We start from the raw sequence: 23,131 nt of genomic DNA, 5'->3' as shown, positions 1-23,131 counted from the left end.
GTTTAAGGATTTTGCTGTGGTTAGTATTCCTCGTTGAAGGCATTGGCAGTGCTAACTAAAGTTATGGATAAGATGTTTTCAAAATCATACAGAGCCATTTCCAACGTTATTGGTTTTCTTCAACAGTTTGACAGTGGGTGCTTATGCTGAAAGTAGAATTTTCTCCATCTGTGGTAATTAAAAAGATATAATATCAGATCTCAGATATTTTCTTGTTACCGGTTGAAACACACCCATAAAAACACTTTTCAGTAATGGTGCCTTCCAAATTTTATTTCAAAGGGCAAGATGGTCTTATGTAATAATCAAGTAACATTCAGTTAAAATCTGTTCACTGTCATAGATTTGGGTAAGTGTGAATTCTGATTGAATTTGAACTAGATAACAAAGCCTTGAGGTATTTAACATCACTTGATGGAATGTACCTGTGCAAACAGGCATTTTCTGCATTCATATAAGTGAAATCAAAATATACACATGGCCCCTGATGCTTATCTTTCTTCTGTAAATCCAACATTGGTTTTCTACTTTCAACAAAATAACAGAATCTACTAATGTAAATTGTCGCTAATTTTGAAGCCCCATTGTTCTATAGTTTTGGTCACGTGGTTTTATAAGAGCTATAAGCACATTAGTTTTTTGTTTTTTCATTAAATAATTTAGGTTAACAGGAGGGAGATCTGTGATTTTTTTCTCTTTGTTTAAATCAGCTGCTCAAGTTTTAGAAATGCTGGTGTTCATATAGTCAGCCCTTTTATGATTTGTAATTTTTGAAAGCTACAAACTATCAATAAACCTATGGTTTTTATCCCCTTGGTTTATTATGTTGCAAAGGGAATAAAGAGAAAGTTGGAGTAATTGCTGCTGCTTCTGCTGCTAGACTTGAGGGCTCCTGGGTGCCCAGACTCCGTGACCCTGCTGGGGTCAGGCTGATGTGCAGAGGCAGCCTTTATTGAAGGGCCTCTGCCAGCCAGAGCAGCAGCTTCATCCTTCCAAACTCAGAGTACATTTGATTTAGGACGTTTTTTAAAGTAAAAATCAATTATTTGGGGTGCCTGGATGGCTCAGTCAGATGAGCATGCAACTCTTGATCATGGGGTCATGAGTTCGAGCCCCATGTTGGGTGTAGAGATTACTAAAAAAAATAAAATTAAATATTCAAATTCTGTATTGAAAAATTCATTTTAAAGTTCAATACAATAGCTTTGCATTGTGAATAAGAAGTTTAAATGTAAAAAAGTCAATTCTGTTATTACAGTTTATCTTTCTTTTAAAGAATAGCTTATGTTGTGATATTTTTTCATAACGGAAGATGGAAAAGTGCTGGATTCTGCATGTAGAGTATGAAATGTTTCTAATGAATACACTTATATTGACTAATTTTTAGCATTTTCCTGAAAATGAAATTTCTTTTGCTGAGACTGCTTTTTTCTAAAGTAATATTCAGATAGGATTAACATTAACATAAAAAGGGAAAATTAAGATCATGTGTATTAGAATTCAAATTGTGTCTCACTGTTCTGTAATTTCCAATTTATAGATTGTATTTAGATGTGACAGTATATAAATTGATGTTTCAGAGACTGACTTTTCTGGCACAGCTATCACCAGCCTGTGTGTATTCTGTACACTCATTTTTGTGGAATGTATTCATCATTTTTTAAAAGTTTGATATGGCGTATTCTTGTGTATTGTGAGTCATTTAACACTTGTAGGTTGAGAATTTTTTTTAAAATTTATTGTTGACATACAACATTGTATTAACTTGAGGTACATAACAGTGATTTACCAATTAGATACATTATGAAATGCAAACCATGCTAAGTGGAGTTCTCATCTGTCACCACCATAAAAGGTATTACGGTATTATTTATATTCCCTATGCTGTACTTTTCATCTCCATGACCTTGTTATTTTAAAACTGGATTTTATACCTCTTAATCCCCTTCATTTATTTCACCCATCCTCCTCCACCCCTTTGCCCCTGTAGGAACCACCAGTTCTCTGTTTTTATGAGTCTTCATTTGTTTTGTGTTTTAGATGACACACATGAGTGACATCATATGTATTTGTCTTTCTCTGACTTATTTCACTTAGCATAATACTTTCAGGTCACAAATGGCAAGATTTTATTCTTTATGGCTGAGTAATATCCCACTGTGTGTATACAGTACATCTTCTTTATCCAATCATCTATCAGTGGGCACTTAGGTTTCTTCCATATTTTGACTATTGTAGACAATGTTGCAATAAACATAGGGGTGCATATATCTTTTAAATTTAATCTTTTGGGGCACCTGAGTGGCTCAGTTAGTTAAGTGTCTGATTTGTGATTTTGACTCAGGTTATGGTCTTATCAGTCATGGGATAAAGCCCTGCATCAAGCTCCACACTTGGCAGGGAGTCTGCTTGGGATCCTATCTCTCTCCCTTGCCCCTCCCTCTACTTGCACTCATGCATGCGTGTGCACTCTCTCAAATCTTTAAAATAAATAAATTTATCTTTCCATTTACTGGTGGTAAATATCCAAAGTGGCGTTGCTAGATCATATTGTAATTCTATTTTCATTGTTTGAGGAACCTCTATATTATTTGCCATAGTGGCTGCACAAATTTACATTCTCACCAGCAATGCACAAGGATTCCCTTTCTCCACATCCTCAGCAACAACTGTTGTTGCATGTCTTTTTGATACTACCTATTCCAACTGTGTGAGATTATATCTCATTGTGGTTTTAATTTCTGCATTTCCCTAATGATGAGTGGTGTTGAGCATCTTTTCATGTGTCTGTTGGTCATCTGAATGTCTTCTTTGGAGAACGTCTAGTCAACTCCTCTGCCTGTTTTTAAATTGACTGTTGGTTTTTTTGGTGTTGAGTTGTATAAGTTCTTTCTATATTTTGGATATTGACCCACTTTTGGGTATATCATTTTCAAAGATCTTCTCCCATTCAGTAGGTTGCCTTTACATTTTCTTAATGTTTTCTTTCACTGTGCAAAAGCTTTTTATTTAGTTCAATGTAGACCCAATGGTCTATTTTTGCTTTTGTTTCCCTTGGCTGAGGAGAGAGATACAGGAAAATATTGCTAAACAGATGTCTCAGAGTTTACTGCATATGGTTTCTCTCTCTCTCTCTCTCTCTCTCTCTCTCTTTTTGAAATTTTATGGTTTGAGTTTTTACATTCAGGTCTTTAATCCATTTTGATTTTATTTTTCTGTGTGATGTAAGAAAGTGGTCCAGTTTCATCCTTTTGCATGTAGCTGTCCAGTTTTCCCAACACAGTTTGTTGAAGAGGCTGTCTTTTCCCCATTGTATATTCTTGCCTCCTTTGTCATAGACTAATTGACTGTATATGCATGGGTTTAGTTTTGGGCTCTCTTCTGTTACATTGATCTGTATCTTTATTTGTGTGCCAATGCTATATACTGTTTTGTTATTATAGCTTTGTAGTATAGTTTGAAATCTGAGATTGTAGCTTTGTGTTTCTTTCTCAAAAGTGCTTTGTCAGGGGCACCTGGGTGGCTTGGTTGGTTAAGCATCTGCCTTCAACTCAGGTCATGATCTCCAAGTGTTGGGATCCAGCCCTGTATCAGACTCCCTGCTCACTGGGGGTCTGCTTCTCACTCTCCCTCTGCCCCTCCCCGCTCTATCTCCTGCGCTCTTTCTCTCTCAAATAAATAAAATCTTAAAAAAAAAAAAAAAAAAAAAGGAGGGCTTTGCTATTCGGGGTCTTTCATTGTTCCATACTTGTTTAGGGTTATTTTAGTTTTGTGAAAAATACCATTGCCATTTTGATAGGGATTGCATTGAATCTGTAGATTGCTTTGGATAGAGTTGACATTCTAACTATTCTTCCAATCCATGAGAATAGAGTATTTCATTTATTTGTGTTGTCTTCAGTTTCTTTTGTCGGTGTCTTATAATTTTCAGAGTACAGGTTTTTCACCTTCTTGGTTCAGTTTATTCATAGGCATTTTATTCCTTTTAATGCAATTGTAAATGGGATTGTTTTTTAATGTCTCTGCTAATTCATTATAATATATAGGAATTCAGGGGTACCTAAGTGGCTTAGTGGTTGAGCATCTGCCTTTGGCTCAGATTGTGATCCCAGGGTCCGGGGAATAAGTCCCACATCGGGCTCCCTGCAAGGAGACTGCTTCTCCCTCTGCCTATGTCTCTGCCTCTCTCTCTGTGTCTCTCATGAATAAATAAAATCTTAAAAAAATATATGTATATTATATATTCTTTAAAGTATATATATTATACATATATGTATAATATATCATATGTATAATATATGTATATATATGAATGCAACAGATTTCTGTATGTTCATTTTGTATCCTGCAACTTTACTGATATCATTTATTCTAATATTTTTTTCGTGGGTAACGTAGGGTTTCCTATATGCAGTATCATGTCATCTGCAAATAGTGACAGTTTTATTTCTTACCTGTTTGGATGCCTTTTATTTCCTTTTCTTGTCTGATTGGTATAGCTAGGACTTTCCATACTATGTTGAATAAAAGTGGTGAGAATGGACATCCTTATCTTGTTTCTGAAGTTAGAGGAAATGTTTTTAGTTTTTCACTGTTGAGTATGATGTTAGCTGTGAGTTTTTCATATATGGCCTTTATTATGTTAAGGTATGTTCCTTCTCTACCCATTTTGTTAAGAGTTTTAATCATAAATGGATGTTGAATTCCATGAAATACTTTTGAGATCTTTGCATCTTCATGTTGTTAATGTATCATGTTGATTCATCTGTAGGTATTAAATCATCCTTGTGCACTTGGAATAAATCCAGTGTGATGGTGGTAAATGATCCTTTTAATGTATTGTTGAATGCTGTTTGTTTACATTTTGTTAAGGATTTTTACATCTATGCTCATCAGGGATATTGGCCTGTAATTCTTTCTGTAGTGTCTTTGTTTTGATTTTAGTATAAGGGTAGTATTGGCCTCATAGAATGAATTTTTTTTTAGTTTTTTTTTTATTTCTTTTTATTGGAATTCAATTTGCCAACATATAGAATAACACCTAGTGCTCATCCCAGCAAGTGCCCCCCTCAGTGCCCATCACCCAGTCACCCCAACCCCCCGCCCATTTCCCTTTCCACCACCCCTCGTTCGTTTCCCAGAGTTAGGAGTCTCTCATGTTCTGTCTCCCTCTCCGATATTTCCCACTCATTTTCTCTCCTTTCCCCTTTATTCCCTTTCACTGTTTTTTATATTCCCCAAATGAATGAGACCATATAATGTTTGTCCTTCTCTGATTGACTTATTTCACTCAGCATAATACCCTCCCGTTCCATCCATGTTGAAGCAAATGGTGGGTATTTGTCATTTCTAATGGCTGAGTAATATTCCATTGTATACATAAACCACATCTTCTTTATCCATTCATCATTCGATGGACCCCGAGGCTCCTTCCACAGTTTGGCTATTGTGGACATTGCTGCTATAAACATCGGAGTGCAGGTGTCCCAGCATTTCACTGCATCTGTATCTTTGGGATAAAGACCCAGACCTTTTCTGGGTCATAGGGAAGATCTATTTTTAACTCTTTGAGGAACCTCCACAGTTTTCCAGAGTGGCTGCACCAGTTCACATTCCCACCAACAGTGCAAGAGGGTTCCCGTTTCTCCACATCCTCTCCAACATTTGTTGTTTCCTGCCTTGTTAATTTTCCCCATTCTTACTGGTGTGAGGTGGTATCTCATTGTGGTTTTGATTTGTATTTCCCTGATGGCAAGTGATGCGGAGCATTTTCTCATGTGCTTGTTGGCCATGTCTTCATAGAATGAATTTGAAGCATTTCTTCCTCTTCTATTTTTTGGAATAGTTTGAGAAGGATAGATATTATCTCTTCTTTAAATATTTGACAGAGGGGCACCTAGGTCGCTCAGTTGGTTAAGTGTCTGCCTTGGGCTCAGGTCATGGTCCTGTGGTCCTGAGATCAATCCTCAGGTAGGGGCTCTCTGCTCAGCCAGCAATCTGCTTCTTCCTTTGCACCTGCCCCTGTTCATGCTCTCTCTCCCTCTCTCAAATAAATAAATAAATAAATAAATAAAATATTTTGAAAAATAAATATTTAATAGAATTTACCTGTGAAGCCTCTACTCCTAGAGTTTTTTTGATTACTAACTCAATTTCATTACCAATAATTGTCCAGTTACAGATTTTTTATTTCTTCCTGATTCAGCTTGGATGATTATATGTTTCTAGGAATTTATCCCTTTCTTCTAGTTGTCCAATTTGTTGGTGTTTAATTTTTTTGTAGTACTCTCTTATGACTCTTTATATTTCTGTGGTATCAGTTGTAACTTCTCTTACATTTGTGATTTATTTATTTGGGTCCTCTCCCCCTCCCTTGATGAATCTGGCTAAAGGTTTATCAATTTTATTTATCTTTTCAAAGAACCAGCTCTTGGTTTCATGGATCTTTCCATTGTGCTTTTTGTCTCTATTTCATTTATTTCTGTTCTCATCTTTATTATTTCTTTTCTTTTACTCCTTTGAGCTTTGTTCCTCTTTTTCTAGTTCCTTTAGGTGTAGAGTTAAATTGAGATTTTTCTTGTTTTTTTTTTTGAGGTGGGCCTGTATCATCATAAACTTCCCTCTTAGAACCGCTTTTGGTGTGTCCCAAAGATTTTGGACAGTTGTGAGGTTTTTTTGTTGTTGTTGCTGTTTTTAAAGATTTTATTTATTAGAGAAAGGGAGAGAGTGAGCATGGGAGCATGCACATGTGTGTGGGGAGGGGCAGAGGGAGATGAAGAAGCAGGCTCCCCAAGAGTGGGGAGCCCAACTCAGGATCTCAGTGCCAGGACCCTAGGATTATGACCTGAGCCCAGGACAGGCACTTAACCGACTGAGTCCCCCAGGTGCCCCTGGACCATTGTGTTTTCATTTCATTAGTCTCAAGGTATTTTTTATTTCCTCTTTGATTTCTTCGTTGACCCATTGATTTTTTAGTAGCTTGTTGCTTAGCATCCACGTTTGTGTTTTTTCCAGTCTTATTATGGTCATTGATTTTTGGTTTTATGTTGTTGTCATGAGAAAAAGATGCTTGATATGATTTCAGTCTTTTAAATTCATGACCTGTTTTGTGCCTAATGTGATTTATCCTGGAGAATGTTTCATGTATACTTGAAAATAATGTATAGTCTGCTGTTTGGGATGGTTTGTTCTATATCTGTTAAATCCATCTGGTCTAATGTGTCTTTCAAAGCCACTGATTGATTTTCTGTCTGGATGATCTATCCATTAATGTAAGTCAGGGGTTGAAGTCTTGTACTATTATTGTATCACTGTTGAGTTCTCCTTTTATATCTGTTAACGTTTACTTTATATGTTTAGGTGCTCCTGTGTTGAGTGCATACATATTTATAATCATTCTTTTCTTAGATCTCTTTATCATTCTGTAATACCCTTTCCCTCTTGTTACAGTTTTTGTTTTAAAGTCTGTTTTATCTGATGTATTTTATTTTTTGCTTCTATTTACATGGCAAATGTTTTTTCCATCTCTTCACTTTCAGCCTGTGTATGTCTTTAGGTCTGAGTGAGTCTCTTATAGGCAGCATATAGATAGGTCTTGTTTTTTATCCATTCAGTCACCTTATATCCTTTATTAGAGCATTTAGTCCACTTACATTTAAAGTAATTATTGATAGGTATGCATTACTGCCATTTTATTAATCATTTTCTGTTTTTTTTTTAATTTCTTTTGCTTTCTTCCCTTGTGATTTGATGACTTTCTTAATATTATGTTTGGGTTCTTTTCTCTTTATTTTTTGTGTATCTATTACAAGTTTTTGGTTTGTGGTAACTGTCAGGTTCATATATAATATCCTATGTATTTAGCAATGTCTATGTTATCGATGGTTGCTTATATTTGAACATATTCTAAAAGCACATGTTGAGAAATTTTATGGCTCCTGTTGATACTTGGAATTTTCTAGGACAGTAAGTTTTAAATAATTATTCTGGTCATTTATAATCTGTTTTTAATTTTAGGCCATTCATAGAAACTTCTATTTCTAAAAGTACTTATCACATTTTTCAAATAATTTCAAAGGATTAGCAGTTTTCTCATTTTCATTTTGATGTGGATTACCTGTATGTGTATATAATTCCTTGAATGATATTTACTTAAGCAAAAGGATATTGAAATGTATTTTTTCTATCTCAAATATGTAAGAGCACTGATGTGAACATATTTGTGTGACCAGAACGATTCTCACTGCTTTTCAGTGACATGGAGCAGACTGCACCAATGGAAGAGATCACAGCGGTAGAAGAGTCCCCAGGCCCTCTGGAGGAGGAATCTCCAGACAAGTGGGTACTTTATTAATTTCTCCATGGGTTGTTGGTGGCCTTCTTCTTAATAATTTCAGAGAGTCCTTCATGGAGCAGGAAACTCAACCTTTAATTATGTCACAGAAGGTTGACCTTAATGTGTTAATGGATAACTGAACTCATTAAGAATTCAAATAATCTAATGAATGATCATTAATGATAATTAATGAGTTAAATTTAGGTATTCCACCAATGCCCACATCTTTTCTGTCAGCAGTTTGTGCTATAATTAGCCTTCCTCTTATCAGTGCCCTTATCTCTTTTCTTTTTATTCTGAGTCCATCCTCCCTCTTTTCTTCACAGAGCTTAGGTCCCTGGTCCACCTCTAGCATCCTCTCCCAGTCCTTTAACTCCCTTGCCCTTGGGTCTTTTGTCGTGCCTTGCTAGTAAAACCCACCTCCTGGATGACTGCTAACGTCGGCTTTCTCTCTGCCTGCATTCACAGGCCAAGCACTGCGCCTCACTCAGTATAGCCCACAGGAACCCCTATAAATTCTTGATTCCCTGCATTCTGAAACGAGCCTTCAGCACTGCCCAGCATTCCTCTATTCTTAGGTTCACTCAGTCTCCCAGCATCTACAATAATCAGTTCCGTCCTTTGTGTTTCCTCAAAGCGCCAACACTGCCTCACTTTCCCCTTCCCCCGTCCTTCCCATACCACATCTCCTCTTTCATTTTCTGGATACAGCTTTGCCTCCCATGTCACACAGAAATTGAGAGCCATCAGATGGGAACTTTATCACCCTCCCAGTCTTAAAGGTACAAACCGGCCTGCACCTGCATGCCTCTGAACCTTCCTCCCCTGTGGTAATATAGAGGCACCGTCTCTCCTGCCACTTGGTCAGGCTTTGTATCCTGTTCCTGTGCAGAAAGCTCACCCTGGCAGCTCCTTCCTTTTGAGATATATTCACCTTCCTTCCACCTTTGGTCTTCATCACCAGTTTAAACATGTTCAGCGTCTCCTAGTTTAAATCTGCTGCTCTTGCCCCACATTCTCACTCTGCTACCTTTTTCAGAGTTGTATATACTCTTTCTTCATTTCCTGTCCCCTCACTTAAGCCTTACTTCACTCCAGGTCTGGCCCTGTCCCCACTGCCCTTTGGAAACAGTCACCACATGTCTCCAGATCTAATAGATGTTTCCCTCAGCATCTTGCTTGACCTGTCGGAGCATTTGGCTTTATTTTCTTAAGCTCGCCATCCTTGGTTTCGGTGATATCTGTACTCTTCTTGTTTTCCTTCTGCCTCTCAGTTGGCAGCCCTGGTGGCGCAGTGGTTTAGCGCCGCCTGCAGCACGGGGTGTGATCATGGAGGCTTGGGATCGAGTCCCATGTCGGGCTCCTTCTGCCTCTCAGTTCCTCCTTTGCAGACTCATCCTTGTCTTTCTGGTCTTTTAAAATATCAAGCCCTCAGGGCTCTGCCATAGGCCCTCTTTTTTAGTGTCTTTTATACGATTTCATGCACCTCTGCAGGTTGAATCATCATTTATATGAGGACTCCAGACTGTACACCTCTGGCTCCCACCTTCAGTGTGGGCTTTGGGTGTGTATATCTAGCTGCCTACTGTGGGCAGCTCCCCGTGGATATCGCAAATGCTGCTCCTGCTTCACATGTCCAGGAGAAGTCCAGAAACTTCAGTCCTTATTAGGTGTTTCCATTTTGTGGAACAACCCATTCTCATCCATCGAGTTGCACAAATCAGAAACCTAGGAGTCATCCCTGAGACTTCCTTCTGGAAACTTCCTTCTTCCCCCAAATCCAGTCTGTCACTCTGCCCTGATGATAGGTACCTTCTCATCTCCTCTCATCTCCACTCATAATTGTCCTTTTAACCAATCTGTCACTGTAGCTCCTGACGTGGTTTCCTGCTTTCTCACCTTCAGCCAGCCTTTTCCATACCACAGTGGCTTTCACACTAGCATTCTTGTTGTCATGTCCTCGTCCCTGGTGCAAGACCCCAGTGGCTTGCTGTTCTTTTCCTGTCCCTTGATCAGACCTGCACGGTCCTACATGGCCTGTCCCCCTCAGAACCCTCAAGTGCAGCCGCTCGTTGCCTTCTGTGGGTTCAGCACGTGGCCCTATCTGGTGTTCTCAAGCACTTTTCTCAAACCCTCTCCAACACATGTCTGAGTGCTTCTGCAAGTGCTGTTGCCATTTCTTTTTTCCATACCTTTCTTCCAAACCCCCTTCTCCCATTTAACTCTTACTCATTTACCTGCAATGAGGCAAGGTGTCTAGTGGTTAAGAGCATGGACCCCTGGCCAGCATGTGGGTTCACATCCCCAGCTCTGCCACTTGCTAGTTTGGGCAAATGGAAATAAGAATAGTACCTACATCTTAGTGTTGCTATAAGGATTGTGTGTGTGTGTGTGTGTGTGTGTGTGTGTGTGTGTGTGTGTCACATGGGGTACCTGGCATGTAGTTAATGCTAAATAAATATCTGCTATTATTATTTTCCTTATTGCAAGAGTAAAATGCTGCATTGATTGATTATGAAAGGTGTTCATCTACTATTCAGAACAACAAAGAAATAGAATTAAAGAAATAAACAATATGAGTATTTAGATAGTTACCTAAGGAAGTAGATTCATAGTTTATATGAATGTTGAGAAAATGAATTAACTAGATACCTTCAGGAAAAATTGTATCTTTTTTGAGCCAATAAAACATTTATGCAAATTCAGACTATGTAAGGCAGAATAATAAGGAGTAAATTATAGCATAACTCTTATCTGTGGAATTGATTAAGGTACTCTAACTTTCATAATATTAGACAAAATAATTCAGTTGGTAACTCTGAAAGACAGAATACTATTTAATGATTTTGTGGCAGTCTCATTGTCTACAGTATCCTAGCAGAGCTAGCTGACAAACCCCCTCTCTCCTCTCTGCTGACTGCAGTGGACAGTGAGCATCCAGTAGGAGTTGCAGGACCTGCGCACCCTTGAGCAGCTGCATGGCAGTCTGGTGGCTGACTGTGCTATGAAATTCTTGCTTCTGCACTGCCCTGTCAAACTGTAAAGTTATCACTAAAATTCCTAATAAAACAGGTACAATTTTTTGATAATTTCAAAATTAGGTTTGTATTTGAGATGTACATCCGATGATGGTGATGCTCTCTGATCTGAGCTTTATCTGAATGCTGATCTAACACTCAAGCTTTCAGCACCCAGCCAAAATGTATATTCAGTGTACCTCTCGGTTAGAACTTCCTTCTAACCTCTCGGGTTAGAACTTCCTGATAGATTGATTTAATGTCCCCTCACTTATGTTCAAACATACACTGCAAAGAACATATATTTTCCTTAAATTGGACACATTTTTGGGATCTCGGGTGGCTCAGCAGTTGAGCCGCCTGCCTTTGGCCCAGGGCATGATCCTGGGGTTCCAGGATCAAGTCCCACATTGGGCTCCCTGCATGGAGCCTGCTTCTTCCTCTGCCGGTGTCTCTGCACCTCTCTCTCTCTCTCTCTCTCTTTCCCTCTCTTTCTCTCTCTCTTGTTTCTCATGAATAAATAAAATATTTTTTAAAAATTGGACACATTTTCTTGACAACTAAATGTGCTATGCCCATCCTGTCTTCCCTCCTTCCCCCTTTCACTACAGAAGTATTATGTGGTCCTCATCACATGGTGTTTTCATCTCTCAGGATGCTTGTGACAGTTTCTTGGGAGTATTTTGCTACAAGACTATAAGAATAAATCTAACATTTATAGAGCATTTGTTATGTGCCAGGAACTGTTCTAAATGCTTCCATGTCTTAACTCCTGGACCCTTTGCTGCCCTTTGGTGAAGGAGCAGTTACCTCATCTGGAGACATAGAGGTTAAAGGGCTTGCTGAGAGGTGCAGAGCTGGAATTTAAACCAGATGTCGTTGGACAGACATTTGTAGTCCTCCCTGTAGTGGATGGCAGGAATGGTTGAAAGGGCCATTTGCACCAGTTTGCTACGAAGAACCGAAAGGGAAGAAGTTGGTTCTGTGAGCAGAGAAGGGGCTGCTGGGGTGGCTAAGGGCTTCCCTGGTCAGGGATATGGAACAAATGCTTCCTCCCTCCCTTAAAAATCAAAAAGTCCTCATGAAGAGAGAGAGTTGAGGAAGCATCATTACAAAATATCTGCAATGAAATATTTTTCATTGTAATGTGTTTCCAAGTATTTTTTGCTTAGTGAAGATTGTTATGTACTGAATTTTCTTAAAACCAGAAAACACCTCCTTATTTTTATTTATTTAATTAATTAATTAATTTAGAAAACACCTCTTTAGAATGTATATGGCAAATTTCTGAGGAGCTCACAAGTTTAGCATCAAATTCACTTCCCTTTCAGTATTTGGGAAGGAAGGAAGGAAGAGGTATCATTTACATGGTAGGTTAAATCCACTTGCCCTGGTTAAGTAGGCCGTAATAAAATTTTATTTCTAGAACTCTTTTTTTGGTTCCCTGCACTCTTTCATATATTGAGGTGAAAAGGTATTGCCTGAATGGATATTTGGACATCTGGCATTGTGTATGTTTTCTCTGTCCACATCTTAACTATATTCTGAGTGTATTTCTTTGCCCTCTTATACCCTAAAGGGGTTGAGTCTGGGCTTTGGAGTTAGAATGAATGGATATGAAACATGGCTCTTTCATTTATTAATGATATGACCTCTGCCTCAGTTTTCTTACTTGTAAAATGTAGCTATTGATTGGATCTAATTCATGGGATAATTAACATGACCAAATTAATGTAAAGCACTTTGAATAGCATTGGCACCTAGTAAGCAAACAGTAAATGTTAGCATTATTGCCCCATTTATTTTTAAATTAACAGTTGTTAAAATCGTTTTCTTCTATAATTCCACCCATTTCAAAACAAATCTATAACTATCAAATTTGTATATAGTATTATTTATAATACAAATCATAAATTAGACCACCTATTATCTCTAGGCAGCTCTGATATAAAGTCCTCTTCCAAGATGTTTGATAATATACCAAGAACCGTGAAGGTCTTTGAATTAGTCAAATGGTGGAGGGGTTGTTAAATTAGAGTGATAGCAATTACAGTGCTTTTATAACTGCTAGAAATATAACCACTTTCGTCCCTTCTGGAAATGAGGGATTAATTATACATCTCTTCCTGTTGAAAATCCAGTCTGCTGAAACTGCCAGTAAAAACTGCATTTGGTGCCATTTCAAATAGGAAATGGGATCTGCCTCACAGAACTTGCATAGAATGTGTTTTTTGTAAGAATTTGTAGTCAGTAGAGATTAAGGTGAAGGAGCCTTGCTTGGTGGTTTTACACTGCTCCCAACATGGCTTGTTGCAGTGACAGATGGTAAAGGATGCATCGGGAACATCTACACATACACTCATGAATGGTATGCCCCAGTGTGCATGGGGTCAGGGCGATCACTTTCAAGGAGGGAATCACTTGCAGCAAATGCTCTCCTTTGAGAACTCTGTTTTCTTCACTTTGGGTATTTGTGTGTGTGTCACTTAAAGACTGCACTTTAAAAAAAAAAAAAAAAGACTGCACTTTTTATCTGCCTTACACTTCTTGGTATTACCTTCATGTTTGGATATGATGTTCTTTAAGACAAGCAAACAGAAAAAGTACTTCTTTTGTGGTTTTAATACAAGATCTGTTCTTACTAAACTTTTTGGAAATCATTAACTTCTATTAAGTAATCTGAGTTATGAAAGAGTCCTCAAATTCACAGCATAAGTTCTAGAAATCAGAACTAGATTATAGTCTATAATCAGAATAGCAACTGATTTCTATAAGAAATCACTGATTTCCTGATTCTGTCACAAGTAGCCTAAGAACCTTTATAAATCCTTAATATTTCTTTTATTTTTAGTGGTGTATTAGAAGATTGTTATAGAAAGATATATATGAAAAATAGTACAGTGAACCTCCACCTAAGGTATTCAGCTTAAACTTTTATCCAGTCTTCGCCATTCCTGTTTCATATGTTTCATATGTATCTACCCATTTCCTCTTGCCCTTAGGATATCCTATATCGTTCATAAATGTTTCAGGATGCTATACCTAAAAGTCTACTTAAAAAAATGTTTTAAGTCTACTTAAAAAAAGATTCATTTATTTGAGAGAGAAAGAGAATGAGTGTGGGGGCAGGGGCAGACAGAGAGAGGGTAAGAGAGAGTCTCAAGCAGACTCCCTGCTGAGCAGGGAGCCCAATGCAAGGGCTCCATCTACGACTCTGAAATGACTACCTGAGCCAAAACCAAGAGTCAGATGCTTAACTGACTCTGCCCCACCCAGGTGCCCCTACAAGTCTACTCTTTTTAACTAGAATAGTGTTATCCCCTCTAAAGTTTTTAACAATTCCTTAAATATCTGGGCAGTTTGTCAGTTTCCCTGACTGTCTCAAAATCTCTTTTTAAAACAACTTATTTATTTGAATTAATATTGAAATATACATCTTAATTGGTGTGTCTCTTATCTCTTTTTAAAACAGTACTATTGAAATACAGTTCATATCCAGTGAGTGGCATATATTTAGAATGTACAGTCTCACAAGCTTTGACATCTGTATATGCTTGTAAAAACCATTACCACAATGAAAACAATGAGTATATCCATCAACCCATAAAGTTTCCCTTTATCCTTTTGTCATCCCTCCCTCCTGCCCCTTCTCCCCAGGTAACCAGTGATCTACTTTTTGCACTAAAGATTAGTTTGCAGTTACTATAGTTTTCTATTAATGAAATCATCCATCATGTATTCTTTTTTTTTTTTTGGCCTGTATTCTTTCACTGAGTATACTTTTGAGATTCATCCATGTTGCTGTATGTACCAATAGTTCATTCCTTTTTATTCTCAAGCAGTATTCCACTGTACAGATAGACTGCAGTTTCTTTGCCCGTCTACCTGGTGGTCATTTGGGTTGTTTCCAGTTCTTGTTATTACAAATGAAGCTGCTATGAACATTTTTGTGTACAACTCTTTCTGGGATATACATTTTAATTTCTCCTATGTAAACACCTAAGAATGGAATGGTTGTACTATATGGCAGGTGTATAGATAACTTTTTAAGAAACTTAAACTCTTTTCTAAAGTGGTTGTTCCAGTTTTTATAATTTCTGGCCATTATAATAGGTTTATATCTCATTGTGGTTTTAATTTGCATTTCCCTATTGACTGATGATATTAAAGCAACTTTTTAATGGGTTATTTGCCGTTTATATAGCTTCTTTAATAAAGAGTGTTGAAATTGCTCATTTTATAACTGCTTTCTTATTACTGTGTTTTGAGAGTTCTTCATATATTCTGGATTTAAGTCCTCTGTCAGATAAATGATTTGCAGATACTTTCTTCATTGGATAATTATCTGTCTTTTCAATTTCTCATGTCTTTTGAACAGCAGCAGTTTTTAATTTTGATGAAGTCTGCTTTATTATTTTTTTCTTTTATTGATCTGGCTTTTGGTCTCAAAACTAAGAAGACTTTGCCCAATTTAATATCACAAAAGTTTTCTTATAAGTTTAACAGTTTGGGTTTTTATATTTAGGTCTGTGATCCATTTTGAGTTGATTTTTATATACAGTGTGAGGTGGGGATCAAAGTTCCCCTTTTTCTCTTTTTTTAGCATATGTGTATTCAGTTATTACAGCAGATGAAACATAAAAATCAGTTTTCCATTTATGTGAAGGCCTCTTTCTATGCTCTGTGTTCCATTGGTTTATTTTATACTAATATTATACTGTTTTGATAATTCTTTTGTTTTTTGTTTTATTTTTTATTCATGAGAGACACAGAGAGAGAGAGGCAGAGACACAGGCAGAGGGAGAAGGAGGCTCCATACAGGGAGCCTGATGCAGGACTCGATCCAGGGACTCCAGGATCACGCCCTGGGCTTAAGGCAGGTACTAAACTGCTGAGCCACCCAGGTGTCCCTGTTTTGATTATTTTTAAGTCACTCTAACTCTGCATGTTTTTTATTTCCCTTGTAATATACTTGTCAAAAAAACTGGGTCATATGTCCAGAGTCAGAATTTTATTGAGTGCCTCCCTGTGAGCAATGGTATGCTGGTAGATAATCAACATCTGGCTCTCTAGGATGAAAAAGCCTGGGTCCATTGGCACTTGCTGGTTTCTGTGGTGTAAACATTCCCATCATGGCTGATTTAAAACTACCAATGTGTCATCTGAACACAGAGCTAGGAAGAGGTGGGCAGTAGCACACTATTATGTAGCATTTCCAGTATACACATACATTAGATATAATTCACCTCAAGAGCATAGATAAAGGTAAAATAGAGTGAATTAGGGAATAGTGAATTGTAATTTTTAAATTATCTTTGTTATAGTTACTTATAAGTTTATATAATTTAATTTTTAATAGTCATTAATAGCCAGCTCACAAAACTCATGAAAAGGTAACAATTGAACTGGCTTATAGCCAGTTGAATACAACTGTTATGTTACAACTGGTGCAAGCCAGTTGTAACATAACATTGTTCGTAGAGTAGTCGAACGTGTTCTTTGTCTCCTGTATTTTCTGTATTCCCTGAAAATTAATACTGAACGTCAGAGGTTTGGTCAAATTCAGGTTCAGCTTTTTGCAGGATTATTTCATAGGTTTTAAAAGGCCATCATTGCCTGTATGCATTATTTTATTAAGGCTGCATATTGATGATAGTGTAATCTCATTCTTTCTCCCCTTATTATCTGGCATGATCTGTAAGGAAAAGCTTGCCTAGAACTAGTTGATTATGTTGAGGTAGAAGTTTAAGAAATGTAGGATGAATAAAAGGGTAAGAAGTACTTTTTATCTATTTCTAGAATAGTGAGTTGATTTGGTTCCCTATCATACTTCAGAGGTGCAAGTGACTTTTAAGTGTCATTATGAATTTAGAGATTTAAACATTATTTCAATCCACTGACTTTTTTCTTCTTATGCGTTTTAAACTGACCCAGTTTTTAGCTAGAGGGAATTTCTTCAAGTTGATCTTGGTCCTTTACACACACACTAGTCATCTTTGATGGCTTTCTTGCATTTTGGTAGGATGTGTTCTGAGCTCATCATCTATACTTCCTACCCAATACAAAATACCTCATATCGAGCCATTTTTCCAAAGAGAGCAATTTTCTTTTAATAGAATATGGTAGTTAGAGACCACAGTCTGAGCAGTAGGGGTGCTCACTGCTACTAAGTTCTTAGTTGTCTCTAGGACATTTTAAGTAGACACAACTGAGAAATATACATATACACTTTTTAGGTAAAATATGAGTTTATTATTTCCATTTGAAATTTAAGACTATGAATTTTTAGCAAAACTACATTTGTTTGTTCTTACATTTGTTTCTCTTTTACTTCCATGCTGAAAATCCCAGTTGTCAGTAACATCACTCATTGGGTACACACACAGATAACAAACATTACCAACATTGTGTCCAATAATATGATTACTAAAAAGTTATAGTGAGAGAAATGAGTAATCAAAGTTGTCTTAAAGATACTTTAGTTTCTCCTGATGGTTGTGTCACCAACTCGATAAACATTAGGTTAATTTTATTAATTTTGCTTTCAAATTTTAGGGATTGAATTTGAATTTAGATCTGTTTTATAATTATATAAAACATTTGTGTTTCCAAAGTTCCATCTGATTAAACAGTATACTTTCCTTTTTTTTTTTAATTTTTATTTATTTATGATAGTCACAGAGAGAGAGAGAGGCAGAGACATAGGCAGAGGGAGAAGCAGGCTCTATGCACCGGGAGCCCGACATGGGATTTGATCCCGGGTCTCCAGGATCACGCCCTGGGCCAAAGGCAGGCGCTAAACCACTGCGCCACCCAGGGATCCCAAACAGTATACTTTCCAACCAGCTTCTATCTGTGTTATTTCTCTGGCCTATTATAATTTTTTAAAACCTATATGTATACAGGTTTCCCCTGCTATCTGAAAGTAGGGTGTTTCTTTGAAACATAGGCTAACTCTAGGAAATTAATGGTAAATTTATTACCATTAATTTATATTAAAGATTTTTTGAGCATTCCTAGAGTCAAAAATTAACTGCTTAGGCTTTTCTGATACTTTAGGACACATCTTGCTACCAGATGCACAAAATAAATTGAGATAAAGCACAGATGCTCACAGACATTTCAAAGCTATCAGCTTGATGCTGAGATGTACTGAGTGTAGTTCCTGGGAAAGAAGCTTGGTGAGGCTGCTCTTGCTGCTCATGATACACTCTGCCTCACTGCAAAATCAAAGCTGAACACTGTTTTCACTTTTTTTCCTTTTTCCATAAAAGCAAAAGTCCTCTTCTGATTTCTTTAGTTTGCAGAAACTGGTACTGATGTAGGCTTTTTATAAAAGCTTCATGTGAACTTCTAGAAAGTGGGAATTAGTGATATATTTGTATGTCTCACTACTTCTTCGGTGAATGGTAATGTACATTCCACTTTGCTTTTCCATGAACAAATCAGCAGATGCTCCATAGCAATATATAGAGATAGTACTCATTCCTTTTTTAAGCTGTTTAAAATTCATGTTTAATATCCATAATTTTTCTACCAAATTTCTCCCTAGATGAGTTCAGGTTATTTCCAGTATTTTGCTACTACGTATTTTTAATGTCTTTTCATATTTTTGCCAATATATATATATATATATATATCATTTGGGATGTTTTAATATTAGCATTTTTTTAACTTTGTATTATGAAAATTTTCAAACACAGCAAAGTTTAAAGAATCTTATAGTAAACACCTAATCCATCACCTAAACTGATGTAAAATTAGTTCATTGTAAAGTTAAAAAATAAGTGTACATTCATTTTTTAACAAATGCATATGCTTGTGGAACCCAAACTCCTCCATCAAGATGTAGAATATTACCATCATGCCAGAAAGTTCCCTTATGCTCCTTCCTTCAGAGACAACCACTGCTTTGATTTTTTTTTTCTACCATTTGCTTGATATTTTAAAGGCGCTTTATAAATATGCCTGTTTTGGATGCTCTATGATTAGGTTTCTCTTCTGATTTCACTAATAGTTTTCATATCATGAACCTGTAACTTCGTGTGCAGCCATTACCACCATTCATCTCCAGAACATTTTCATCATCACAAAGAGAAATGCTGTATCCATGAAATAATAAATCCCCATTCCTCCATCCCCTTTACCCTTTAATAACCTCTATTCTTCTATATCTCTATGAATTTGCCAATTCTAGGTACCTCATATAAGTGGAATATAATATTTGTCCTTTTGGGTCAGGCTTATTTCGCTTAGCATTATGTTTTGGGGTTCATCCATGCCATAGGATGTATGTATACTTTCTTTTTGGTGGTAAATACATATAAATAAAATTTACAGGCTTAACCATTTTAAAGTGTACAACTGACATTTACTACATTCACAGTGTTATGCAGCCATCACTGTTACTGGTTCCAGAACATTTTTTTAAAGATTTTATTTATTCATGAGAGAGACAGGCAGAGACACAGGCAGAGGGAGAAGCAGGCTCCCCACAGGAGACTGATGTGGGACTCGATCCCAGAACTCCAGGATCACACCCTGAGCCAAAGGCAGATGTTCAACTGCTGAGTCACCCAGGCATCCCAGATAACCCATATTTTGTTTATCTTTGCATCAGTTGATGGACATTCATGCTGTTTCTACTTTTTGGCTATTAGGAATAATGCTGCATTATGAATAAACAGCATTATTGAATTTCCATTTGTGGTGCTGTGTGTTTTCACATGGACATATGTTGTCATTTCTCATAGGTGTATATGTAAGAGTGATATTGCTAGGTCAGATGGTAACTCTGTTTAAATTTTTGAGGGTTTGCTGGACTGTAATTCAAAGTGGCCACACAATTTCATATTCCCATCAGCAATGTATGAGAGTCCAATTTCTCCACATCCTCACCAGCACTTGTTAAATGTCTTTTTTATTCTAATCATCCTACTGAGTGTGGAGTGTCATTGCAGTTCTGATTTGCATTTCCCTGATGGCTAATGATATTGAGCATCTTATTGGTTATTTGAGATCATCTTTGGAAAAAATGTCTATTCAGAATCTAGCCTATTTTCCATTTGGGTTATTTCTTTTCATTGAGTTGTAAGAGTCAAGATGTAAGATGTAAGTCCTTTATCAGATACATGATTTGCAATATTTTCTACCATTTCATGAGTTGTTTTTTTTACTTCTTAACGGTGTCCTTTGCAGCACAAAAGTTTTAGTGATGTCCAGTTTGTCTACTTTATCTTTTGTTACTTACACTTTTGGTGTCACCACTGCTTAATGTTAAATCATGGAGATTGGTGCCTGTATCATCTTTTAAGGGGTTTGTATTTCTTTTTTTTTTTTTTTTTTTTTATTGGTGTTCAATTTACTAACATACAGAATAACACCCAGTGCCCGTCACGCATTCACTCCCACCCCCCGCCCTCCTCCCCTTCTACCACCCCTAGTTCGTTTCCCAGAGTTAGCAGTCTTTACGTTCTGTCTCCCTTTCTGATATTTCCCACACATTTCTTCTCCCTTCCACTATTATTTATATTCCCCAAATGAATGAGAACATATAATGTTTGTCCTTCTCCGGGGGTTTGTATTTCTAACTCATATTTCTGGTGTGAGGTAGGGATCCAGCTTCCTTCTTTTGCATGTGGGTATCCTGTTTTCCCAGCACCATTTGTTGAAAAGACTATTTTTTCTCCTTTAAATTGTCATTGGCACCTGCTTGAAAAAAAATATTGTAAATACAAGGATTTATTTTTGTGCTCTGAATTCTAGTCCATTGAATCTGCAGGATCACTCATGGTGTCCTTTCCATTTGTGAGGGCCTTATTTCTCATATATCTGTCTTCTCTTTTCTTTTAAAATCTCATGAATTCAAAGAGGATATTTACAAAAGTATGTATGTGTAACCCACCATTTTATGATTCTGTTCATGATTGCCTATATTTGTTTTGACTCAATAGCTTCTCCCTTTTCTTTTGCAGTTATCTCATTTTGTGTGTAATGCCATCTGGGAAGGGAATGCCTGGAGGTGAAGTGTAATGTCAATGGGATGGTGATATTCCCATATTTCAAAGACAGCTTTGAAACAAACAGATGGGAAGTGGGGTGTCTAGCTGGCTCAGTCGGGGAAGCATGTGCCCGCCTCCCGATCTTGGGCTTGTGAGTGTGAGCCCCACAGTGAGCACAGAGATTACTTTAAAAAAAGGAAAGACAGACAAGAAGTATCTTTAGTTAGCAGTGATACCATAAAATGATTAAAGTAGGGAAGCTTGTGGTTCAGAGATTTTACCTTATGTAAATTAGATGTGGGACCATGAAAGTGGCTAAACTAAGAGTAATGACTTTGCGTATGAGAACACAGGCATTTTAGAACCATCAAAAACGGGATCCCTGGGTGGCGCAGAGGTTTAGCGCCTGCCTTTGGCCCAGGGCGCGATCCTGGAGACCCGAGATCGAATCCCACGTCGGGCTCCCGGTGCATGGAGCCTGCTTCTCCCTCTGCCTATGTCTCTGCTTCTCTCTCTCTGTGACTATCATAAATGAAAATAAAAATTAAAAAAAAAAGAACCATCAAAAACTTCTGCTTCTTTATAGAGTTCCTGAGTTGGAGTTAGAAGAAGAAACTCAAGTTCAAGAGATGACCCTCGATGAGTGGAAAAATCTTCAAGAACAGACCAGACCAAAGCCTGAGTTTAACATCCGAAAACCTGAGTCCACTGTCCCTTCCAAAGCAGTGGTGATACACAAATCCAAGTATAGAGATGATGTAAGCATGACATTTTCTTCTCTAGAGGTGATTTTCTGGATTAACTGACTAGGAACTGGATGGACCCTCTCCACTTCTGAGGTGCAAATGGGACATTAATAGTTGGCGTTCTGCTTTCTACCTAGGAGTAATCAGATGTGATGTGTGCCTAATTTTATCAGTATTGTTCATAAAACGAGTTGGAACTTGACCTATTGACACTTCATACAAAGCAGTTATGGTGACAGTGCATCTTCTGCTCAACCCAGAGCTGTGCTTTGTGCAAATACTGAATGTTAATGGCATTTCATTTTTATCTCAAAAGAGAGGTACAGTGTTTCCTGAGCAATGCCATTTCACAGGATAACTGCTCTGCATTTCATGATTAGATTAGGTTCAGCTCAAGCTCTTTAGAAGCACATTTAATTGGGAGTACTTGATCATTTTAAACAACCTGGAGTTCTGTACTCTGTTAATTGCAGCAGCTCTGCTTCCTCTGCCTAACTGCGGAGACTCCAAAGACAGGCCCCCAAGAGGAGGAGCCCCTGAGAGCCAGTCAGCCGTATGATCATTCACAGTGTCCTTCTCACTTGTGAGGGCCTTATTCTCATAGTTTGGGTTCAGTCCTTTTTTGGAGGCCTCTGCTTTGGAAAGATCTCCCAGCCTATATTGTGTGGGATGGTCAGCGTGTCATTTAATCACATTCTATTTGTGTTCCTGAACTTAAAGGTATCCTGAAGCATTCTCATTTTAAAATTTTAAAATTTAGAATTCACATCATTCAGTCATAGCCATTTATCTTGATACATATCTCTATGTTGATGATGGGGGTGAACAAACCCTTTCTTCTGGGTATCATTAATTGGTTTTCCATTTGAAACTCAGGAATTTTGTACTGTAGATTTGTCTGTGTTTCCATTTATACTTTGATTAGTGCTAGTCTTTGAATGGATACTTTAATTAGAGGGTCACTTATGATACAGGATCCCCTCCCACCTCCTGTTCTGGTGAGTCCAGTCTCTTAGAGGCCTTACTAGTGAG

The 23,131-nt window shown here is 37.4% G+C and overlaps 1 protein-coding gene across 2 annotated transcripts in view; it reads left to right on the top strand.

Annotated features, from left to right (window-relative positions):
• The window catches only part of HABP4 (hyaluronan binding protein 4), a 43,002-nt gene that overhangs the window by 15,067 nt on the left and 4,804 nt on the right, over nucleotides 1–23,131 (top strand). For both annotated transcript variants that reach the window (XM_077903518.1, XM_077903515.1), the window contains exons 5-6: nucleotides 8,254–8,337; nucleotides 21,940–22,111. In XM_077903518.1, the coding sequence (XP_077759644.1) occupies nucleotides 8,254–8,337; nucleotides 21,940–22,111 (256 nt within the window). The remainder of the gene's footprint in view (nucleotides 1–8,253; nucleotides 8,338–21,939; nucleotides 22,112–23,131) is intronic.

The sequence above is a fragment of the Canis aureus genome, chromosome 1 (assembly GCF_053574225.1).
Source record: "Canis aureus isolate CA01 chromosome 1, VMU_Caureus_v.1.0, whole genome shotgun sequence".
Taxonomy (NCBI): Eukaryota; Metazoa; Chordata; class Mammalia; order Carnivora; family Canidae; genus Canis; species Canis aureus.
Note: the sequence above shows the minus strand (reverse complement) of the source record. Positions and strands in the feature narration are given on the sequence as shown.